Raw genomic sequence first — 20,996 nt, 5'->3', positions numbered from 1 at the left:
CTCGTTTTGTTGTACAGCAACAGAAAACATAGCCCCCTTAAGGCTCGGTCGATACCTCTTCCAAGTCAGCAACGAATTCACAAGACCATCTTATTAAGTCAAATGTCTGCACATCTGTTTCACGTCTGATTATTCGTTGACGTGTAAGTCGCGTCTTTATCAAGCAGTACCGTTATTATATCGATTAATAGCTATCAATAGCCGCTTCGTTTATTTCTACCGTGGGTTGTTCTTTTCAAAGCCTTTATTTAAGAAAAAAAAAGGCAACGGTCATAAATCGTGGGAGGAGTCCTTAAAGAATAAGTCCTGACGTAACATGCGTGAATCGCATGCTGCAGTGCTCTTTTCTGTAATTGATTTCTAACACACAACGACATTTCAGTTTTGTGTTGACAAAGAAAGGTATAGAAACCTATGTTCTGGACATGCCAACATTCACCTACTAAGGTAGTAGGTGATACCCAAACAAATCAGTAACTAGAACAAGCCATACATGATTCAACATTGATCGGAATCAGGTCTGACCTGTCGTCAGTGTGCTGCAGGAATTGCAAACGAGCTTACCCCATTTCACAAAGTGAGTTTCACGTCGTCAATAAATAACGATCGGGAATTATTTATTGGATTTCATTAATTTTTACGATTTCGTTTGCTGAGCTTGCAGGAAAACTAAAACGTGACGGATTATCAGAACGCAATACACAATCATTTTCATTTTTGTATCTCGCTCTTGTTTTCCTTCATAATCCTCGTTTCATTGGTTTTTTTGACTGCAGACATACACTCGGTCGATGCAGAGTAAACACACGTGATAACAGGGGATGATAAAAATGGGTGGGGTGGGAGGGCACATGTTACTTTGTTGTTGGTGTGGCCGGTCGGTTGCTTTTTTTTTTTTTTTCTTTTTTTGATTGGTTTTCTTCTAATACAAGAAAAAAAATCCAAGAAGATGATCGAACAGTTTGGACAAAAAACATAAAAGATGTTCAACCATCTGTACACGAAAGGGGGTGCAGGATTCTTTTTGGGGCCATGGACGAAGAAAAGACTCATGATAAAGGTGGAGAGCGCAAACAGATTTTTAGGGAGACAGGTATGACGGGATACAGGAAAAAAAAAAAGAAAAGAAAATATACAGCCGACCATTATTATTACTAATTTTTTTTTTCTTCAAATAATAAAAAAAGTTGTGAGGAAGTGCACCAGCATCATCGTACCGATGCGCTGAAGAAACAGAGGGGGGAAGAGGGGCGATAAAAAGTGGCTTAGAAAAAAACAAAAACACGATCTAATCAAAACAATGCGTGAAGATAATAAAGAGAAAGATATTTGCTCAATCGATTCAAAGAGCTGCAAAGAATGTGAACGATCGTATAAACAAACAGAAACTGCAACGTAAGAAGAAGTGATCAGCAGATGTATATAAAGAACACGACACACCTATTCATGAAATCAAAAGATGAAGTTAAGAGGAGGAGTGTTGGGGGGGAGGTGGGCAGCGACTATACAGGAAAGTTTTTGTGGTATGGATGTAATCATTCATTTTCAAATATTTCTCAAACTAACGAGAAGCAATCAAACGCGGCCGTCTCTCTTTCATTGACTTGCAAGAGTTTCTCGGGCAACATAACTTTCGTCGATAAGACCTATTAGAAAGAATGAGGGAGAAAAGGGAGCAAGTTAAAACATAATCGTTAATGGAAAAAAATATTTTAAATGGGAAGAATGATTGCAACAAATTGGCTACAACAAGACGGCGACTAATTGATTTCTTCCATGTGTAGAAGAGACATTTTAAAAAATGTGGGGGAAGGTTAACATTAGAACAAAAGGATCGTGAGAGCCGAATTAAACCTTCCCAGCAAATCAAACGGGGAAAAAAAAAAATTACAATACAATAAAAAAAAAAAAAAAAAGAAAGAAAGTACACGCCCGCATTTGAAGCTTCCACTATTATCTTGTTACTTTACTCTTTTTTTTTTGTCTCTTTCTCTTTGCTGGCTATTATCACTTCCGTAATGCTCTTGTTCAAAATTTTTGTTTCACTTGTCGACTCCTAACTGAATTTGCCTCCAACTCCTCACCTCGTTTTAGTTTTAGCCATTAAAAAAAAAAATGGCTTAAACAAAAAAGGATCAATCAGATTTTTTTTTGGATCTGGGAGTTACATCTTTGCACTTGAAATGTGTTTTTACTTTTGTTTGTCCTGTTGGGTTTGTTAAATCGCCAGAATAGCAGCAGAGGGACTAGTGTACAGCCGAATTTGAATCTGTTGCCACTCACGTACAGATTTCTTTATCTCGTTCAAAAAAAAAAATCTAGTTCTTCCAAACATCTGCATTTTCCTTTGAAGTGGGAGGGGGGATTCGGGGTAGACGATGGAGAAACGAACACGATAGAGGAAAACCGTTGGTGGTCTATGTGTAGAAGAAAGAAAGATGCGACAGGGGCAAGGGGAGGACAAAGTTACATTTGTTCAGTTTTTCTTTTTTCGGTTCCACTGTTTTGGGTTCATGATACATTCAACCAGCCATTCACGCTCGCTCGCACACGCACGCACAAAATGTTTTTGTCACTCGGCTTGACGCGCGCACTGAACACAGACACACATCGACACTATTGTTTTACATGGCCAATCTTTTTGCTTGGTATTAATGTTTCTCTGTAAATGGTCGACTCAAGAACACGCGTTCTCATGAATGATTCAACGGGTTAAATTATTATTAAATTGATAATCTTGAGAGGGGAGGAACAGTGGAAGCGGGGGCAAATAAGGTAGTGAAAATCTGTAAGGAGGAGAAGGGGACGGTGAGTATGTACGTAAGTATGTGTTTGTGTGTGTTGGGTGTCTGTGTATGTATGTATGTGGGCGGCGAAGGAGTCGAGGTGGCTGTTACATTCTTTTTGTTTTCTTCCTTTCTGTTTTCATTTTAAGGTGGGCGGACTTTGTTTGGCCAGGGCCACGCCTCCGGCAGCGTTCGTTTTGGCCGATGGCTCACGTCGACGGTGGCTGATTTCCAGTTCAGCCAACTTACGCCACAATTCGTCCCTCTCTTTTTCTTTCTTTTTCTCTCTGTGGATGCAATTTACAGAAATAAGAAAAAATCAACAAATGAATAATGAAAATAAATATCCGTTTAAGATTGACGCTTACTTTTGTCTCTCAGTCTTGTAAGTGGCAGTCAACTCGTCAAAGAGTTTCGAATTCATTTCCATAAATGTTTTGAGAACGTTGTAGACCAGGGCGACAATCGTTTGATTCCAGTGCTCCTTGCTAATGCGGTAAAGGGCTGGGAACATGATTGGCATAATGGCCGGACTGTTCTCTTCTATTAAGCTCATGACATACTCGTTGTTCCAGAGATACAGGGCACGTTCGGCCACCTTGTAAACCAAACAATAATAGTTTTTAGAAAAATAAAACAAATCAAGGGTAATCGTCCAGTATGAAATACCTGGAAGTGAGGGCTAGAAACGCATCGAGAAATCTGTTTAAAAAGCGGTTCCTGGATTTTGATGAATTGGGCCGGTTCCGTCACATCGAGAATCTCTTCTATCTCACCGAGAAACATCACTTCTTTCTGAGAGCAAGTTTTGGGCCAGTACTTGAGCAGGCCACGGATCACCTCCTCCGTGAGCGAGGGATCCTTCTCAAGAAACTGTACGACACAATAGGCCAGCTGGGCGTGGTAGAGCGACAGGCACTTGACCTTGTGCAGAGGCAACAAGACCTTGACCAGAAACTGCTTGTGCTCCAGCTTCAGTGGCAGAGCGAACCCATTAATAATGCTGAAGGGAAAAAAGAATGTCAATACAACACGAACAAACATTATCACAATAAACTATAGTCCATTTCGCCGTAGATTTATTACCTCCCAAGAATCTCCAAAAGCTCGCTGACACCGTTAAAGTGTTCCGTTTCATATATGAATCTACAAGGAAATAACATTGCACAAATGAGTTAAAAGTTCTGCAAGAGTCAATTGAGTTTTCAGTCACCTAAGAAAAATGTTGTTGATCTGTTTGCGGATAAAGGCTCGCAAACCCAAAAACTTCCCATAAATCCTGTGTAGAACCGTTTTGAGGAAATCTCGCTCGCGAGGATCTTCGCTGTCAAACAGTTCGAGCAACTATTGACGTCCAAGCCGACAGGATGGCACCCGAACAGATGGAGAAAAACACACGGAATGTTAAAACATGACTTAAACCAGAAAAACGAATTAAAATAAATGAATAAATGGACGGATAGGAATGGGGAAGAAAGTCGATGAAAAATGGGAAGGGGCCATTGTGAAGCCTCTTTAAAAGGTCCGTGAGTGACAGAGGGCAGCACAAAAAGAACATCGGGCTAGCAAACGCATATGCGTGACAGCATTCCAATTGGGGATTTCCCTTCCCCTAAACCGGATCACCTGACTACGCTCAAGGTTCGTGATCGATATGGTCTGGTAAAGATGGCGGGAGAAAATGAAGACAAGTGAAGGCAAGAATAAAAAAAAAAGGGAGAAAGACACACGGTTGTTCATAAGAAAAACAAAACTGATGTGCGTGAATGGGTTCAACATGATCGCCACTAATTATATACATATATATATATACCTGAAGGACGAACTTCTGATCAATCACTTTCTTGCCGATGCCTGGCTGGAAATCCGGTGACTCCAGGAAGCGTAGAAAGAACTCGTAGACCAACTACAAGGTAGAATGGATAGGGGAAAAAAAAGGGGGGGGGGATGTGGAAGTAGAGGGAAAACAAGGAAGGAGATAACGTTGATACATATCAGAGAAAAAAAGAACGAGCAAACAAACAAAACAAATAGACAAGGTAAAATCAACTATTTTGAATCATTAGCTTCCGTCAGATTAAATAGTCGCATTATTTCATCCATTCACCACTTTATAGAGTTCCGAATGCAACGATCACTGAAAGTGACAGATCTCAGCGTTTGCTGAAACGAAAAGCCGCGACACCACTCAAGTCTGATTAACATGAAACCTTATTTTTGACGGTCTCTGCGTGAAACCGTCCGCCCTTAATAGCAACATGACCAAAAGACGATTTTCAAGCAAAATAAAACAACAACGCAACCGAAATTAAAGAGAAAAAAAATTGAAAAAGAAAAATAATTATGCGATGAAAGCAAATGATTTAAATTAAAATTGATAGGGCGGATGGTAGTTCAGGCAAAGACGAGAGACGAACATCCATACATAGTTAGACATACACACTGTGACGTTCGCATTCAAGAAGCAAAGAAAGAAAAAATAAGATGCGATCAACAGAGTTTTTCGAACCAGGTTCGTTTGAATGCGTTCGTTTCTTTTATCTTACAATAGCAAAGGGTCAATAAGAAGCGTTAATGGTTTTGGAGCTCACATAAATCACCTGTAGATGAGGCCACGAAGCCTCAAGTGTCGGATCATCCTCTTCCGGATCGAAGTCGGGGTTGTCGCTTGGTGGCAGTGTCCGAAACAAATTGCTTGTGATCTAAAAGTAGAAAATAAAAACAAACAAACATGTACATCTTTTTCCATTCCATGAAGCAAACAAGTCAGTCGTGTTGTGGAAGTAAAGAGGCAAAAGGAATAGTGCCATTTGTGCTAACAAGTTCGTTATTGAAAATCAAGGGTTCCCGAAAAAAGAATGGAGAAAAAAATAAAAACAAAAAAAGTTCTCACCCTTTTCCGACTATAACCGACATATTCAAGTATTCATGAAAAAAAAAATGTGTAAAAACACACGTAGACACACTTGAAAATGGAAAAGGGAGATAAAAGTAATTAAACAACTCCCGAGTTTTCCCCTCTAACTTCTGGTGAGGTCTGTTTGTCCAGCCGGGTCGACTTCGCTACGTGTGGGTGATTGCCCTTAACGGGAAATTCTTTCTTTATCAAAAATCGATAGTGCGGTCTCGAAATTCTAAGATTATGAGGAGGCAGGCATGGGTAAGAATGAAGGTAGGTGAAGAGAAAAAGGCCAACTGCCAGACTAGTGCTGCCTAATCGATAAAACGATGTTGTACGAGGAGAGATAGGTCGAGTGTCAAAAGAAATTATCAGATGTCAGACTCGTTTGTTTCTCGAAGGTTCAGATGGTGTTAAAAAACAACGACAACAAACAAACATAAAAAAAAAAAAAAAAATGAGAAACTCATTTGTATTGTTTACCGTTCGGATGATCTCCGGATAAACAGGCTCGGTCAAGACTCCACGACCGGCCGTGATGTAGTCAACCAGCTCAGTGAGCGATGCTCGCTTTATTTCTTTGCCTTTAAGGTCGGCTACCGGGTCCAAAAAATCAAAGCCCAGACAACACTGGCGAAGTTTCCGAATGAAGAGCTCCTCTTGTTCGCCGGCCGGGACATCTGTGAACCACGAAATGACAAAAAAAATTATTTTCCAGGAAAAATCGTAAACGAAGTAGTAGCACAGTGAGTTGATTTTACAATGGATGCGCTTGTGCACATCAAGGAGGAGAGAGAATGTTGAACGTGACGGGAAACATATCGACGGATGTGACGGAACAACTCAATGTTTTTCTAACGATATGCAAGTTCCTTTCGTCTTACTGATGGTTGCCTCGATTTTTATAAAGCAAGAAAAAAGTGGAGGGAAAAGGGGAAGAACGGCGAAGGAGCCGAAGTAAGAAGGGAATGGGCAGACGGAACTTGGCACTGACTGGGCTACATAGCCTAAAAATAAAGCTGGTCCATCACACACGTTTACATATATACACACCAGCCTTTCTTTCGTTTTCCTGCCCAGTTGAGATACTCATCGTCCAGCCCCACCCACTTCTGGCACCAACAAAAACAAGTCGAACTCGAATTCGCGATAGCGCATGAGAAGTTGCAAACGTTTCATTTTCTAGCTCTTTTTTTTACGATTTATCAACATCCGTCTGACATTCCAGAGAACGATTCAACTTTGTAGTTAGCCAAGGAACCTTATTGAAAGGTCAATTTCAAAGATTTAGGAAATTAATGAATCGGAAGGTTAGGACTCATCACTTAGATGGGGACGGTGAAGAAAGGGAATTGTCTTAAAAGGCCAAATAAAATAACGCGATACTTTCTTTACCAATAATACATTCCTGTAAGGTTTCGCATACCAATTTCTGAATCTATGACAACGGCAATTATAATTAAGTAGTCAATGAAGAATTCTCGAGTATGTTTCTGACCGATATATGTTTTTATCCAATTGGCTGTGATAAAACACCAGCAAATTTGGCATTTCAAGGAACGCCGTTAGAGGTATGGTATGTCCCGGAAACTGCCACCATGAAACCATAGAAAAAAGTGACCTGCCGACTGATACTCACATGTAGTGTTTCTACAATTAAAATATGTCCAACCAGCACAAATAAAGATGGCTAAGATCTAATCATCCATAATCGTAGCTGGTACCATTACAGATACCTAGCCACTGGTGACTTAAGACAAATAGTTTTGGAAACCAGCTGTAGATAAGGCAAGGATTTGTATTACATTGCCTTGTAAGAGTAGAATTTAGAAACAACAAAAGTAAAAACCAGCTCTTTACCTTTTAGCAATGGAAGAGGTTGTAGATCCGCTTCACTTCCCGAATGATATCTTGATGAACCCTGCGATTTTTTGGGCTTTTTCTTTGGTGACCTTTTGAAAGGGTCAATCTTATCAACAAGCGGTCCAGCAGACATCCTTGATTATCTGTCTGGATCTTTACAAGCACTTTGAAAAAGGTGGAGGAGTAAGGGGCCTAGTGTTGGCCCAAGTTCGTGTTCATCAAGACATATCCCTAGCTTGTCATTTAGTTATCACAAGTCTCCTTTACTTAGACCAAGTGCTGGTATTTGTGACCAATCCTGAAAGAAAAGAAAACTGGCATTCAGTTGGTACAGTAAGATAAAATGCAGTCAATTATCAAAGTCAAGTCAAAGATGAGAAGCAAGTAAATATGCTAATACAGCCATTTTTGGAAAGGAAATTATTATGAAAAGATATTCCAAAGGAATTGAATTCAGACATAGATAATCTGGTAGTGTTGAAAAATGAATGATGTGAACCTCATCCGACATGCACCGACCCGCTCATCTCTTCACTATACTTACTCTGAGGAAAAAGAGGGCTGATATATAGTATTCACCAATTTCCGACAATCTTCTCTCTTTCCAGCACGATGAAGGGAACCAACGTAATCCAAGATATGATACGGTTCCAAGAGTACCAGCAGTAAGAGTGGCTGTTCTAAATTGTCTATGGGATTGCCTTAAAGTGTTTTCGTCGTGTCACTGTTCGGTATAAATCCCATGCAACGCACCCAACTCTCACACAATCACCATCTTGAAAACTTTTTTTCAGTAAGTGAGGAAGGACTCGACTCTCCCTTTAGGGAAGAAGAGAAAGTCTTGCAACGCCGCAAGTGCGATCAAGAATGTGGAAAATCACCTAAGAAAATTAGTAAAAGGCGATAGTTCTTGCTAAAGTTAGAAAACAGAATATATCTTCTATTTCTTTGATACAATAATACGAGAAATAAGTGCTGAAAAATTCAATTACATATGTTAATAACCGGGAAGGGATTACGCCGACGCCTTAAAGAAGATGCCACCCGTATCCCACCTAGCGACGCTGATATAAAGCTTTTTCGTTATCACAGATATTGTGGGAAACATGCATCTCATTGGAGATGAATGTGTAACATAATCAGTGGTATCATCATCAGCAATCAGCCAAAATCAAACAAGTTCTATATAACTTCAACCAACTTCATTAAAAAATTTGCATCAAGACGTGCAGAAGAGGGCTAAAAGCCTAAAACCTATATTTCTCCTAGCCCATTTTGAAAACGAATTCATCCGGCTGTGTTGTCTTATCCTGCCTACTCATTCATAATGTCCGACACGTTGATGTTTGCATTTTGCCTGTTCGACACTGGAGCATTATTATTTCTGCTCGTATACTACGTATGAATTTTCAAAAACTATTTTCCGTCGGCGTTACATTTCTTTAATTATTTGTTTCCAGATTATCACTTTATCTGACTTGGAGTGTGACTATCTCAATGCACAGCAGTGCTGCTCAAACCTAAATATTGTAACAGAAAAACATTGTGTCATTATCAAAGTTTGTTTCAGTAATGTTTTTTTTTTTTTTCTAGTGGATTTTCCCAAGAATCATTGCCCATCTTATTACCATCATACTGCTGTCCTTCACTGGGCATTGGTGGATTGTTCTCACTTCACTTCCTGTATCTCTCTGGCTAATTTATGAGTAACATTACTTCATATCAGTATTTACTTATCAGTATTTGCTTCCATAGCTCATGGTTTGATTTGCAGGTGTGTTTCTGTACCAAGAGGTAATATGGGTGTATATGATCCTACAGAAATTTATAACAGAGGACAGCTAAAAAAACACATGAGGGATTGCATGATAGGTTTGGGATATTACCTTATTATGTTTTTTGTCTATTTGTATTGGTAAGAAAAATTGGATATGCATTTTGAAAAAAATTATCTGATTCCTTTTTTTTTGGTTGTATAGCATGATTCTTTCCATGCTGGCTGGTGACCCAAGACACAAGGAAGACCCATCAATGATAAATGATCTCAACCCATGAGTTGCTTTGTTTCCTTTTTTCTGACATAGCTAGTCATTTGGTGGGCTTACTAAACATTTTGTAAAATGCTCATAATACTTCTTTTTTAAAACAAATAGTTTGGGTGTAAACCTGAACTTCCATGGCTGATTGAAATAAATGTAACAAGGTAGCGATAATGACATTTATTTGATGATCTGTCGCTACCTTAATCAATTCAATTTAATACTCAGAGCCACCCTGCATTTGGAAATCATGAAGAGCTGGAATATGAGAAATTCTTGTTTCCAGTACACTTCCACGGACCATTTGAGTCAGGATGTTATGAATTACTTCTTTATTGTGAACTGTTTGCATCTCCGTCTTCACATGAAATAAAAAATAATGATTGTATGCAATTTTCTAAATGTTATCACATACCTTGTTCTTAAGATGGTTTGTAAGAATAAAGGCGAAACAATGCAAAAGATCTGAAGCTATGTTTACATTGGCAGATGGAACTGCACCAATAACAACACATAATATACCTTCACGCTTGAAAACTGCCAAGCAATCTGACCTTTTTATAACACCCTAAAAAATAAAAATACAACCTCTTTGTTTAACTTAAATAAAAATGAAATTAGTTAAATCCACCTGTTTGTCTCCTGTATTAAGACATTCTTGTACTACTTCCCTCTCTAAGTTGGTGACAGCACATAAAACTGACTCAAAATAATGAGAAAATTTCACCTCCCCGTTAAGATTTGATATAGCACAAAATCGAAACATTTTGTAGATCCGCTATTCCAATCCAAGAGAAAAACATTCCTCACTAGGGTGTTTGCAAAACGACGAATAATCGATTTGGGCAACGGCGCTTCTACTTTGTTTTCAGAAAATCCTGCGACGATGTCAAAGAACTAGAAAAACATCTTTTCCAAAGTAAAAAAGAAAAGAAAAACAAAATATATATTAATAAGAAAACCTACCATTTTTTAAATGAAAATTTCAGAAATTCTAGAATTTTCAGATGATATTTCAGATCACAGTAAATATTTTGCAAAAATTAAAAACACAATTATAATTCAGATTTCTTTAACGTTTATAGCTAAATTTGAATGATGAGCAATAGCTTGTGACACAAACATTTCAAAAAAGTCGGTACATACACAAAGTCACAAACCTAGATTCGATTTCGCATATCGTTATGGAGGGGGGGGGGGGCTGGAGATTTGCTGTCAGCCTGTCAGTCTGTCACCAATATTATATATAGTTTTCTGCATTAACAAAATAAATCTCCTGGCAAAGTCTTATATTATTTTGATTTTACGTTTCCACTAACCCACTGTTCACGTAACAGTTTAATTTTACTCTATGTCTTTACGTAACGCATTCTGGTTATTGATTTTCGAAATTTCTAAACATTTTGATTACTGATCAGCCCTTATAGAAGCACCCCTTCTGTGTAAAGCATAGCCATCTAGATGGCTATAGTGTGAAGCGAGAAGCATAAAAATGATTTATTTTTTGTTTTGAACTTTTGATGAACGACTCAAGCGAATCAATAATCAAAGCTGAAAATGGCAATCTTGAAAAACATACAACAAGCCAAGAAAACCCTTGAAAATGTTATAACCTCGAATGTCGAATCTCGAAATTCCTACCCAGAAATCAGAAAATCATAAACTAGAGCTAAAACTCGAAACGTGAAACACAGATGGCCAAGATGGTTTCATTGAAGTCGAACGCGAAGCAAAAATTCGCAGTGAACAAAGACAACTGAGACCGTATTGAATTGTTTCATTGTTCTTCCGTACAAAAAACTAAAACTTCTATTAGGGGTTCATTTTCAACTACCTCATCCACATTAGAAACGCTTTTCAACGTTACCAATCATCAAAACACGTTGAGAAAAGTCAATTTGTAGTTCTTGTTTTGACCAAATATTTGTACAAAGCTCCGCTAGGAATATTGGCGCTGTACGTGAATCAGTTTGTTGGTTTATCGGTTAGGTTCTAGTGTGAAGTGGCAACCCTGCCTTAGCTAGTGTCAATATGGCGTCTCGTCAGTGATGAAAATCCCGGAATCCGGAACGATGGAAGACGGGCCCAATTCTGCACCGCATAATGGCCAGTTGGGACCTTCTGGTGTGGGTACGAGTTCGTCCAGTGTCAAAGTCAATAATAGCGATGAAAACAATCCAAGGTTACAGTACTCAATCCCGGGCATCCTACACTTCATCCAGCACGAATGGGCTCGCTTCGAAATGGAGCGTTCGCAGTGGGAGGTGGAACGAGCAGAATTACAGGTGAAACAAACCCTCATAAGATTATAGTGAATGCTTCCCCATTTCAGTTAAAACACAATTCAGTATCCAAATATAGTCAGAACTTTCTTTGGCATTCATCTTCTGGTATTCGACCAGGGTTAGTCCCTCAGCTGATCGACAACCCTAATCTCTGACCTAGAGGATGTTTATACTCTCCTGCAGTAAAGTTGGAAAAACTTTAAATTGTAAATTGTGTGACACAGTTGCTGTTTGAGGTGCAAACTAAAAGATGCTGTCCAAAACTAATTGACTTGACAACCAACTTGACAAAGTGATTTAGACAGTTCCTCAATACCTAAGAAATGATGTCCAAAATAGTTACAAGAAGATTTGGCCTTCATTCGAATAAGTGCATAGCTTGTGCAACCATATTTACTCTGTTACATAGCTGACATGTTAGTGGTTACTTAAAAAACCACACACAGAAACATGAAGCCCTAGGGCCTTAGGACAAGTTTTTGCTTGGCTGGACACCAATACTTCTTTTTTTGCTGTTCTCATCCTCTCTTTGTTCAACTTTTTTCCCACGATTGGATAAGTATTTATTAACGGACTCTTTTCGCGTTAGTTATCTTCTATGTTGGTGGGGATAGGAAGTGGCGATGTAATTGTAAACCCATGGTGTGCTAGTCAAGTGCGTCACGTTCTAGTGCTCGGTAGACGGACAGCATCCTGCTCTTTTTCGTTGAATCCACCCGCACATTAAAATTTACTCCGTTATTTGCTTTTTCCGTATTTTTGATTTTAGCTTGACGAAGAGTTTGTTTGAATCACTCGTTCATCTGAATTAAATCCAATTAAATACCTTGGAGCGCCTTTTTGTTGTCTGTTTTCACGCATAGAAAGAAAGGAGTACTGGCAAATCCAAAATGTTCCTGCCGCATGATCCATATAAAAATGTAGTTATCTGCCGAACTGCTTTGTTTTCTGGAAACAAATACCGTCCATTTGTATTATATCTCTTCCCTTCAGGTTCCCGTTTCCTTCCATTTAGCTCAAGATATAGATATTTTCGAACATAAAGATGCAATAGGTTCTCCTTCGGAAATTTGTCTATTATGGTTTGACTCTAAGCAACTTCCTTTTGTTTTATTTTAATTGTTTAAAATCTAACGAGCCTAGTCAGAACGGTATAACAAGGGTTTGAACCAACATTTTATTAATTTGTGTTCTATGGTTTTAGGCACGAATAGCCTTTTTGCAGGGTGAACGGAAAGGTCAAGAAAATTTAAAGAATGATCTAGTCCGGAGGATTAAAATGCTGGAATACGCTTTAAAACAAGAAAGGTAATAATTCAGTTTTCGCAAATTTTGTAATTTGAATATAAATCAACGCCTATTTATTGTTAAAGAGCGAAATACCACAAACTAAAATATGGGACCGAACTCCAGCAAGGTGACGTTAAACCGCCTATCTTCGAGGACGGCATTGGCGGTGAACCCGTCGATGGCGAATCTATTTTCATAACTAACAGCAATGTCAACTGGAGGCAAGGGAGACAACTGTTACGCCAGTAAGTCCCGGGCATTGAGACGCCCCCATCCTCCGTGGGGATACAACAAAAAAAAATACATCAATTTGGAACTAACGAGCCTCAGTAACTGAATTATTCTGTGCATTTGCTTGCAAAAGGTACCTCCAAGAAATTGGTTACACTGACACAATCATTGACGTCCGATCGAACCGCGTTCGTTCCTTGTTGGGATTAAACCCAGCAGGGACTTCTGAAAAAGAAGAGCAAACGGGTGGATCGGCCGTCAATGGTGGAGCTACTGGTGGTACTGTCGGCGGGACCACTGGGAGTTCAGCTGTCGCAAGCTCCAGTCCAGGTGATTTGAGCGGAAACAGCAAACGACTCAGCGAAACGCAGGGTCGACGAGCTCCGGCGAAAAAAGTGCCGCCTGCTTCGTTGGCTGAAGCTATGATCATGGACACCGAGGCAGCAGTCATGGCCAACTTCGATTTCCTCGCCCAGGAAGGAGTGGGCGTTGAAGTAGATGACGAAGACGACATGAGCGACGAGATGGAGGACAATACCGACGATGATACAGACGATGCCGCCTCCGCATCGAACGCAGCCACTTCCAAACGAAACAAGATAAAAGCCAAAGTGCGTTGAAGAGGCCAAATGAAAACAAAAATTTTAAAGAAAAGCGGCCTATTATCAGTTTTAAGAATTTGGATTTTCTATCCACTTGTAACAAGTTCTGGAATCTCAATATCGAAGCTTCTTGGTTTTTGCGTATCATTTGTTTTCGTTTGTTTCTGTTGTTCTAAAGTTTCTCCGAGTACTTGTCAGACAAGTGGATCGCTTATCCAACAGTCCATGAAAACAGAAGGAAAAATCAATTTTTTGATCCACCCCACCCCCAAGATGTAAATATTTTGAAAAAGATAAATGTTTCGAGTAGAATAGGCATAAGACAAACTTTGGTGTCTATTCCTATTTCAAATTTCTTGGTTAACGAAAATTAAAAATGTGCTATGGTCCTTTTATTTTACGATGTGTTTAATGAATCCTTTGTTGTTGTTTTTTTACTTTTGTAACAATATTTTTCCTTTGTCACGTAGAACCTCCGGGATGATGTGGACGCCGAAACGGAGGAAGTTCTCAACGAGTTTAGCTTCCTTGGCAGTGATACCGATGACGCCTCGCATGAATTGCGGGTTCAGACCGATACCACCGACTGGGGTAAGCCATACATGATTTTTTTGTTTTTCCTTCAATTCATCAGTTGTCTCCTCTATCGTCTTTTCGGAGAATTCCGTACGCTTTTCTGTGCACATGACTTTATTTCATACTCGATGTTCACGTTGCGTCTATGCTGAAATGGTGGAAGGTGCAGCTTTTGAATTTCATCCGCCTTTTCATACCTCCAAATCGGCTTGATAGTCCTCTTGTTCAGGGTAATACTCCTTATGTTATACATAGAAACAATGAACAACAAAAGCAAAGGTTTTTCTCCCCTCAAAAAAGAAAGGAAAACTGGAATTCGGCAATATCTGTCCTCGTCGCTTTTATCTCTCTTTCTCTCTCTCTGCGTACCTCCCATCTTCTCTTTGTATCGATTCACACTGAATGCTCCATCAATGACACACGTTTCCTTGCCGGAGATCTTGCATCTCATTGTAAGTTGTAGTATCTGTTTTCTGGACGATTCTTTTCTAGTTGCATGGCCCTGAGTGGCATTTGTCCTGGTACGCCTTGTAAACAAATGATTCATCTATTGTTTTAAATAACTAAATAGTTTCAAAGCATGAATTAGTTTCTTTTCTAATTTCTTTTTCTATTGAATGGAATTCTGTTTTGTTTCGTTTCGTTTTTTCCCCTTTATTTGTTGTTGTTGTTGATTGTTCGTGTGTGCGTGCGTATGCGTTGTTAGATCGGGGACGTTTAACGCCGTCGGATGAAGGCACGGATTGGCCGGTCGACCCGTTGCACATCTCGCAGCTCAAAGAGCAGTACCGACGGGATCGTGCGAAAAACAAAAAAGGGCTTCTGTCGCGTAAGTTAAAAATTGTCCTAATTCACACGGACGAACGACATCAGCTCTAACAGTCACTTTAAATAATATTTGTACGGAGAGTGCAACATTCTTTTTCGGTCGAAAGAATTAAGACACGACTTCTATGCTTAAAGAAAAACACATTTTCGTAGAATTCAAATCATTCATTTTGTTTTGTAACTTTCTAACATTTGTTTTCTTTTTGAACAATCTTCTTTCGCTGCTTGGTATAACCCTTGAACCTATTCGTCGTGTTCGATTTCTGTTATTCGAAAATCGCATGTTGTGGGTTCTCTGGCTCAACATGTCCTCTTCTTTCCCAAACCGTCGTTTTCCTCTGCTGCTGCTGCTTATGCTACTCGGTTAGGTCCCAAACGATCCGCGTTACATGAGATGCTGGGCGATATGGGTTTAGAAGAGGAGTATGGCGACCTGTACTCCTCTTTCCCTTCTTCTTCTACGCCTCTTTCTGCAAGAACCCGTACAGGTAGCGCCCCTTCTTGTCTTGCAACAATATTTTCTTCCCAACAGGCTGGATGGCCTCCCTTGAAGGATCCCGCCAGGGAAATAGCTTACGGAGAAACCTAGTCTTTATTTTCAACTATTTATGTTACTATTTAAATAGCGTCTTCTTGTGTTAAGTAGATGGAGAAAAAAAGAATCTTCATTTTTATTGTAACGTGGAATAGGATTCAGCGGCACTAGCAGTGGTGGTGTTTCACGGCGCTCTGTTGTTCCTGCCCCAGTGACAGGACCAGCTCCAGCTGGGATTGGAGCTGCAGGCGAGACTGCTCATTTAGCTGGTCTAGCTGGCCTGTCCTCCTCAGATGACGAAGGCGTTGATGGTCACCTGGGCCTAGGAGAACTGGCACAATTGACAGTCAATAACGAAGCAGAAGTTAGCTATGATGTAAAATTGTGCATAATTTTATTTATTCCTTACCGTGGCACATATTAAACAATTGGTTGTTTACTGCAGATTTCGGTGAACAAGGAATCGTTCCGGAAGACATGGAATGCTAAATATACTCTACGTAGCCACTTTGACGGCGTGAGAGCGCTTGCTTTCCACCCTGTCGAGCCGGTATTGGTTACGGCCAGTGAGGACTGCACTCTTAAGCTATGGAACCTCCAGAAAACCATTCCGGCCAAAAAGTATGTACTTGTCTCTGTTTTCCGTCCTTGCGACGTTTAACATTTTATTTTATTTTTGCACGTTTGTTTTATTCTTGCAGGTCAGCTTCCCTGGATGTAGAACCTGTTTATACGTTCCGAGGTCATACCGGACCAGTTCTTTGTTTAGCTATGAGCTCCTCGGGCGAGCAGTGTTTCAGTGGTGGACTTGACGGTTCTTTACAGTGCTGGAATATCCCTGGGTCAAATATCGATCCGTACGATTCGTATGGTAAGTAGTGCAATTCCATTGAATAGGTTGAGCATTTATATGCACAATTACGTTGCTTCAAATACGTATGCTAAGCGTATCGATCCATAAATGTTAATGATTTTCTCTTTTGTAAAAAAAAAAAAAAAAAATAGATCCGAGTGTACTGAGCAACTCTCTATTGGGCCACACTGATGCTGTATGGGGTTTGAGTTTGCACAGCCAAAAACTACATTTGCTGTCATCCTCGGCCGATGGTAGCGTGCGTTTATGGAATCCGCAATCTAAGTCTCCTCTTCTATCAGTTTTTACCTCTGAGTCAGGTTCGATCGACATCGAGAAGAATGCTCTAATAGCATCATGTAATATAATGTTTGCTTTTTGGTTCGCATTGGCTTTAGATGGAATACCGACGTCAGTGGATTTCGTTCGTGACAACCTTAATCAAATGGTTACATCCTACAATTCGGCCGCTTGTATCCTCTTCGACCTAGAAACGGGTCAACCAGTCACACGGCTTGAAACAGATAAGGTAAAAATTTATAAACCCTCTCTCTCTTGTACAGTGCATTTATTCTTCGTCTTGTAATTCCTTGAATCAATTAGGGAGTGGAGGATTCAGTGTTTGGAAGACAGATCAATCGTGTCATTTCACATCCTACACTTCCACTGACTATAACAGCCCACGAAGATAGACATATCCGTTTTTACGACAACAACACAGGGAAACTTGCACACGCAATGGTTGCCCATTTGGATGCGGTGACGTGTTTGGCCGTGGATCCCAATGGACTTTATCTACTCTCCGGAAGTACGTAACAGTAGTTTAAACTTCACACTATTCTGCCACTGTAATGTTTGATATCGTTCAATGGAACGTTAGGTCATGACTGTAGCATTCGACTATGGAATTTGGAAAACAAAACTTGCGTTCAAGAGATCACGTCCCACCGCAAAAAGTTTGACGAGTCTATTTTTGATGTTGCTTTTCATCCGAGCAAGCCGTTTATCGCGTCTGCTGGAGCTGACGCCCTGGCCAAAGTATTTGTCTAGGAAATGGACATCCCAAAACCAAAACAAAATCTAATTTTGCTAGATAAAATGGTCAATTTAAACAGCGCGATCACTTAAAAAAAAAAAAACAACAAAAAAAACAACAAAAAACAAAACAAAAACCACAAAAACTTGAATGTAAAGTCTATGAATGACAGCAGCGCGCTTGTGCGATTTCGCCCGAGTCATAGAAAGCGGCAGTACATGCAGCAAGCAGTGTTGCCGATCAAAGATATATCTATCATCATCAAATCGATTTATCCATGGCGGCAATGAAATGATACACTACCAGCTCGTGTACAATCTATAACGACTTGGTATACGTTGTGTTGAGAACAGCACCAACAGACGGTGAATATGGCACAGAAAAAATTGCTACAACGTGAATTCATCACATAAGATTGGTGACATCTGAGAAGTGACTTCTGATTTCTGATTCTACTCCCAAAATGCGCTGATTTTCCGTCTTTTTGCTTCCGTTGTTGCTGTTCTATCTATCTCACAACCCGACTCCCACCTTAGCTATAAACCTTTGAGGGAAGAAAACGTTGCATTTTTGACCCATCGTCTGTCTGGAAAACTTGTATCTTATCCGTCTTTCTTATAGATCTTTAGTCTCGGAATATCTCTCGTGTTTACGCTGCCCCACCTTTTTTTGTAAAAAGACAAGATCCGAAACAATTCAATTTCTCCGTTCAAATAGTTTAAAGGGGGGGAGGGGATGTTGCATTTTTTTTTTTTTGTGCTCTCCTTACTGACATTACCTCTTGAGTTCAATCACTTCTAACGTCTTTTAGAAAATATTCCACCCCCTAACCAGTTATATACATATATATATAGAACTAGGCCCCCAAACAATGTGCATGTCCTACAATCTGTAGCTTTTTTTATTTTTACCGCAAGAAAAGAATATCGCAGGAAAAAAGGTTCCCCCTCTTTTTTTTTTTTTTTATTTGTCATAATCTTCAACATCCCAACACTAAAAAAGGAAAAGCTATGTCGGTGTTTAAATAATGTTTTTCGTTTCATATTTTTCCTACTGTTTCCTTCTCTCACTCTCCAAAAAAAAACAACAAAAAAACAAAAACAAAAACAATAATGCGTGATTAGTGAGATTTGGCTGTGAAGTATTTAAAGCAAGGATTGAAACCTGTTAGGACTCAGCTTTTGAAACTGTGTATCGGAAGTATCCTAGATCCGATGCTATTGAGTAACTCAGAACAACTTCGAAGCAAATCATCAGTGAGAGAAAAACATTTGTCCCGTTAAAATTATTAGCTCCCTTCTCTGGCTTGCCTCATTGTGGTATTTGAAATCTTACTGTTCATTATTTTTCTATTTTTAAATGACAGAATCTGGGTTCTCGTGCATACTTGTAAAAATCAAATTGGGAACTTAAATCCCGGCTTTCTGATAACATTTTACACAGATTTCCTCCCACGTAACAAACGTCTTTGTTGCATGCTGTGCGTTCTTTTAATTTGACCCCCTCCCATCCTTTACTGTAGTTCTTATTACGAGACTAGGAAAACTACTTGAACAAGTATGAGTGAAACAAGACGTGTGTTTTTTTCCCCATTTTTGGCTGCGTCAAATTGTCTTCGCTGTGGAATGTTGAGTGAAGAAAATAATCGAATGGAAGAAAGTAGTCAAGTGAAAAAAAAAGTGGATAAATGAGTGGCGATATTAATTTGGGTAGGTTTGCTATTCTTGTTGCTGCAACCAAGTTCTCGATGTTATCTATGATTCGAACAACAAAAATCTATTATTAGGGCCCCGATTTAGTGTACGTGAAAAATCCTTATTACCCCACCTCCCCTATTCCCACAAGAACTCAACTTTAAACATTGTATGATCGAAAAAAATACACATTGAACTAATTATATTTTTGTTATCGTTCGGTTAAGTCTTTAGTTCCAGAAGTATAACTTGTATGTAGATTTTTAAGGGACATACACACATGCGTAATTTAAAAGACATACGATGGAGAGCCCATTACATCAAGGCAGCGCGGAGCAGGTTATTAAAAGTACGAAGTATAGTGTGCTGGAAATATGTACGATGGAAGGTGAGTTTGGGATGAAATCTGGGGACAGACTAATACCCAAATGAAGTAAAAATATTAGAGGAATTCATCACACCAGTCTGAGAGACATTGGTGGCAATCTCCTGCTTGTTTGGCATTGGCACCAGCTGTGTCTTTTAGCCAATCTACAAACAGTTCTTTGTTCTTCTTCAAGACTAAGAACTGTCCCAATACCACAGATGCCTGTAATGAGAAATGAAAAAAAATACAAAAACTGTAAGATAATAATTTTGTATGATATGGACTATGCATATTTAGCCTTTATACTTTGTCAAAGCCTTTCTTTTCTAGACGATCTCCAAGCACTCCTCCAATTCCAGCAAGGTCAGTGACTGCCTTGTCTCCCATGGGCTCTGCCACAAAGTTACGATGTTTCTGTGAAGTGGATGACATTCTGTAATTAAAAAGTAAAATTTTAAGATTATCCAATGCAAAAAATATTTGATGTTTCTATAAAGAGTATGACATTCTGAAATTGGAAACTAACATTCTAAAATTATCTGATGTAGCAGCTATCTCATGAAACCTAGCCCACAACTGACATTGCCATCTATGTACTAATCAGGTATCTAAAATCAAGCTATAAAATTGATGTTCGAATGTGCATTATGATATTTATTCCAGAATGAAATTCCAAAGTAAAATTTCTATTTTGATTGAGTTTCAGAAACCGTAAAACCGTTACTCTGTCTGTCATAGGCATGGACGAACAAAAGCCCAACTGGCGATGGATTTATCCAAGCTGTGGCAAGAGCTTATTCCCCAGAGAATATAAAGCGTGACATAAATTCAATCATAAATACCTTGATTAAATTGACGACTTGACTAATGAATAAAACTGAATAAAACGATTAATAACTTTAAGTACCCCGATTCCCTGTGAGCTGTGATGTTAGCAACGCTTATCGCTTATAGTAGCTGCAGAGTGCAGACTGTTCAAATCCTTTTTTGGGAAAACGATGACGCGTAGTGCCAAATGTTTTTCATAAGTATTACTGAATTAAACATATAAGCTTTATTGCATTTTAGATAAAGTTTTGTATAAATCTTATCTTTTTGTATTTACTTTACAA

General features: G+C 39.3%; 5 protein-coding genes across 13 annotated transcripts; 2 read left to right on the top strand and 3 right to left on the bottom strand.

Annotated features, from left to right (window-relative positions):
* Nucleotides 1-704: 704 nt before the first annotated feature.
* LOC116936616 (serine/threonine-protein phosphatase 2A 56 kDa regulatory subunit epsilon isoform) lies at nt 705-8,631 on the bottom strand. 3 transcript variants are annotated; one of them, XM_045168227.1, is made up of 11 exons: nt 8,541-8,631; nt 8,093-8,429; nt 7,546-7,846; nt 6,169-6,365; nt 5,378-5,488; nt 4,600-4,692; nt 4,000-4,130; nt 3,873-3,932; nt 3,456-3,789; nt 3,155-3,384; nt 705-3,073 (listed from the first exon to the last, which is right to left on the bottom strand). In XM_045168227.1, the coding sequence occupies exons 3-11, from the start codon at nt 7,679-7,681 to the stop codon at nt 2,926-2,928; spliced, it is 1,440 nt and encodes a 479-aa protein (XP_045024162.1). In that variant the 5' UTR covers nt 7,682-7,846; nt 8,093-8,429; nt 8,541-8,631; the 3' UTR covers nt 705-2,925. The 3 variants fall into 3 exon arrangements, with proteins under 3 accessions (XP_045024162.1, XP_045024163.1, XP_032799707.1); XM_045168228.1 differs by lacking the exon at nt 8,541-8,631 and having other exon boundaries at nt 7,546-7,862; nt 8,093-8,346; XM_032943816.2 differs by lacking the exon at nt 8,541-8,631 and having other exon boundaries at nt 5,387-5,488; nt 8,093-8,346.
* Nucleotides 8,632-8,657: 26 nt separating this feature from the next.
* On the top strand, nt 8,658-9,980 carry LOC116936617 (protein cornichon homolog 4). 2 transcript variants are annotated; one of them, XR_004401788.2, is made up of 6 exons: nt 8,658-8,947; nt 9,009-9,077; nt 9,142-9,254; nt 9,323-9,463; nt 9,528-9,751; nt 9,816-9,980. XR_004401788.2 is itself a non-coding variant. In XM_032943817.2 (5 exons), the coding sequence occupies exons 1-5, from the start codon at nt 8,876-8,878 to the stop codon at nt 9,601-9,603; spliced, it is 471 nt and encodes a 156-aa protein (XP_032799708.1). In that variant the 5' UTR covers nt 8,658-8,875; the 3' UTR covers nt 9,604-9,980. The 2 variants fall into 2 exon arrangements, 1 of the variants encoding a protein (XP_032799708.1); XM_032943817.2 differs by having other exon boundaries at nt 9,528-9,980.
* On the bottom strand, nt 9,753-10,446 carry LOC116936618. Its single transcript, XM_032943818.2, has 3 exons — nt 10,219-10,446; nt 10,003-10,155; nt 9,753-9,945 (listed from the first exon to the last, which is right to left on the bottom strand). Exons 1-3 carry the CDS (start codon nt 10,351-10,353, stop codon nt 9,805-9,807), a joined length of 429 nt encoding a protein of 142 aa, XP_032799709.2. The 5' UTR covers nt 10,354-10,446; the 3' UTR covers nt 9,753-9,804.
* Nucleotides 10,447-11,554: 1,108 nt separating this feature from the next.
* LOC116936615 (striatin) lies at nt 11,555-19,720 on the top strand. Of its 3 annotated transcripts, XM_032943812.2 has the most exons (14): nt 11,555-11,872; nt 13,077-13,180; nt 13,246-13,407; nt 13,527-14,004; nt 14,466-14,586; nt 15,278-15,400; nt 15,768-15,887; nt 16,090-16,310; nt 16,380-16,555; nt 16,636-16,805; nt 16,940-17,107; nt 17,186-17,316; nt 17,391-17,595; nt 17,668-19,720. In XM_032943812.2, exons 1-14 carry the CDS (start codon nt 11,636-11,638, stop codon nt 17,835-17,837), a joined length of 2,586 nt encoding a protein of 861 aa, XP_032799703.2. In that variant the 5' UTR covers nt 11,555-11,635; the 3' UTR covers nt 17,838-19,720. The 3 variants fall into 3 exon arrangements, with proteins under 3 accessions (XP_032799703.2, XP_032799705.2, XP_032799706.2); XM_032943814.2 differs by lacking the exon at nt 15,768-15,887 and having other exon boundaries at nt 11,558-11,872; XM_032943815.2 differs by lacking the exons at nt 15,278-15,400; nt 15,768-15,887 and having other exon boundaries at nt 11,562-11,872.
* Nucleotides 19,703-20,905, bottom strand: LOC116936619 (barrier-to-autointegration factor). Of its 4 annotated transcripts, none has more exons than XM_032943820.2 (3): nt 20,792-20,905; nt 20,191-20,317; nt 19,703-20,106 (listed from the first exon to the last, which is right to left on the bottom strand). In XM_032943820.2, exons 2-3 carry the CDS (start codon nt 20,314-20,316, stop codon nt 19,960-19,962), a joined length of 273 nt encoding a protein of 90 aa, XP_032799711.1. In that variant the 5' UTR covers nt 20,317; nt 20,792-20,905; the 3' UTR covers nt 19,703-19,959. The 4 variants fall into 4 exon arrangements, with proteins under 4 accessions (XP_032799711.1, XP_032799710.1, XP_032799714.1 ...); XM_032943819.2 differs by having other exon boundaries at nt 20,727-20,884; XM_032943823.2 differs by lacking the exon at nt 20,792-20,905 and adding an exon at nt 20,609-20,677.
* Nucleotides 20,906-20,996: the final 91 nt, after the last annotated feature.

This window comes from Daphnia magna, linkage group LG1, assembly GCF_020631705.1.
Source record: "Daphnia magna isolate NIES linkage group LG1, ASM2063170v1.1, whole genome shotgun sequence".
Taxonomy (NCBI): Eukaryota; Metazoa; Arthropoda; class Branchiopoda; order Diplostraca; family Daphniidae; genus Daphnia; species Daphnia magna.
Note: the sequence above shows the minus strand (reverse complement) of the source record. Positions and strands in the feature narration are given on the sequence as shown.

What these genes read in the sequence shown, in the direction of transcription:
- LOC116936616 (XM_045168227.1), bottom strand. Translation starts at nt 7,681, where the DNA reads ATGTCTGCTGGACCGCTTGTTGATAAGATTGACCCTTTCAAAAGGTCA. An exon ending in CTCATCTACAGGTGATTTAT is followed by an intron (nt 4,693 to 5,377) that starts GTGAGCTCCAAA and finishes TCTACCTTGTAG; the next exon opens with TTGGTCTACGAGTTCTTTCT. An exon ending in TTTCTAGCCCTCACTTCCAG is followed by an intron (nt 3,385 to 3,455) that starts GTATTTCATACT and finishes TTGGTTTACAAG; the next exon opens with GTGGCCGAACGTGCCCTGTA.
- LOC116936617 (XM_032943817.2), top strand. Translation starts at nt 8,876, where the DNA reads ATGTCCGACACGTTGATGTTTGCATTTTGCCTGTTCGACACTGGAGCA. An exon ending in TATTTCTGCTCGTATACTAC is followed by an intron (nt 8,948 to 9,008) that starts GTATGAATTTTC and finishes ATTTGTTTCCAG; the next exon opens with ATTATCACTTTATCTGACTT. An exon ending in TTTTTTGTCTATTTGTATTG is followed by an intron (nt 9,464 to 9,527) that starts GTAAGAAAAATT and finishes TTGGTTGTATAG; the next exon opens with CATGATTCTTTCCATGCTGG.
- LOC116936618 (XM_032943818.2), bottom strand. Translation starts at nt 10,353, where the DNA reads ATGTTTCGATTTTGTGCTATATCAAATCTTAACGGGGAGGTGAAATTT. An exon ending in TTAATACAGGAGACAAACAG is followed by an intron (nt 10,156 to 10,218) that starts GTGGATTTAACT and finishes TTTATTTTTTAG; the next exon opens with GGTGTTATAAAAAGGTCAGA. An exon ending in CAAACCATCTTAAGAACAAG is followed by an intron (nt 9,946 to 10,002) that starts GTATGTGATAAC and finishes TTTCATGTGAAG; the next exon opens with ACGGAGATGCAAACAGTTCA.
- LOC116936615 (XM_032943812.2), top strand. Translation starts at nt 11,636, where the DNA reads ATGAAAATCCCGGAATCCGGAACGATGGAAGACGGGCCCAATTCTGCA. An exon ending in GGGAGACAACTGTTACGCCA is followed by an intron (nt 13,408 to 13,526) that starts GTAAGTCCCGGG and finishes TGCTTGCAAAAG; the next exon opens with GTACCTCCAAGAAATTGGTT. An exon ending in AAAACCATTCCGGCCAAAAA is followed by an intron (nt 16,556 to 16,635) that starts GTATGTACTTGT and finishes TTATTCTTGCAG; the next exon opens with GTCAGCTTCCCTGGATGTAG.
- LOC116936619 (XM_032943820.2), bottom strand. Translation starts at nt 20,316, where the DNA reads ATGTCATCCACTTCACAGAAACATCGTAACTTTGTGGCAGAGCCCATG. An exon ending in AAAAGAAAGGCTTTGACAAA is followed by an intron (nt 20,107 to 20,190) that starts GTATAAAGGCTA and finishes TTCTCATTACAG; the next exon opens with GCATCTGTGGTATTGGGACA.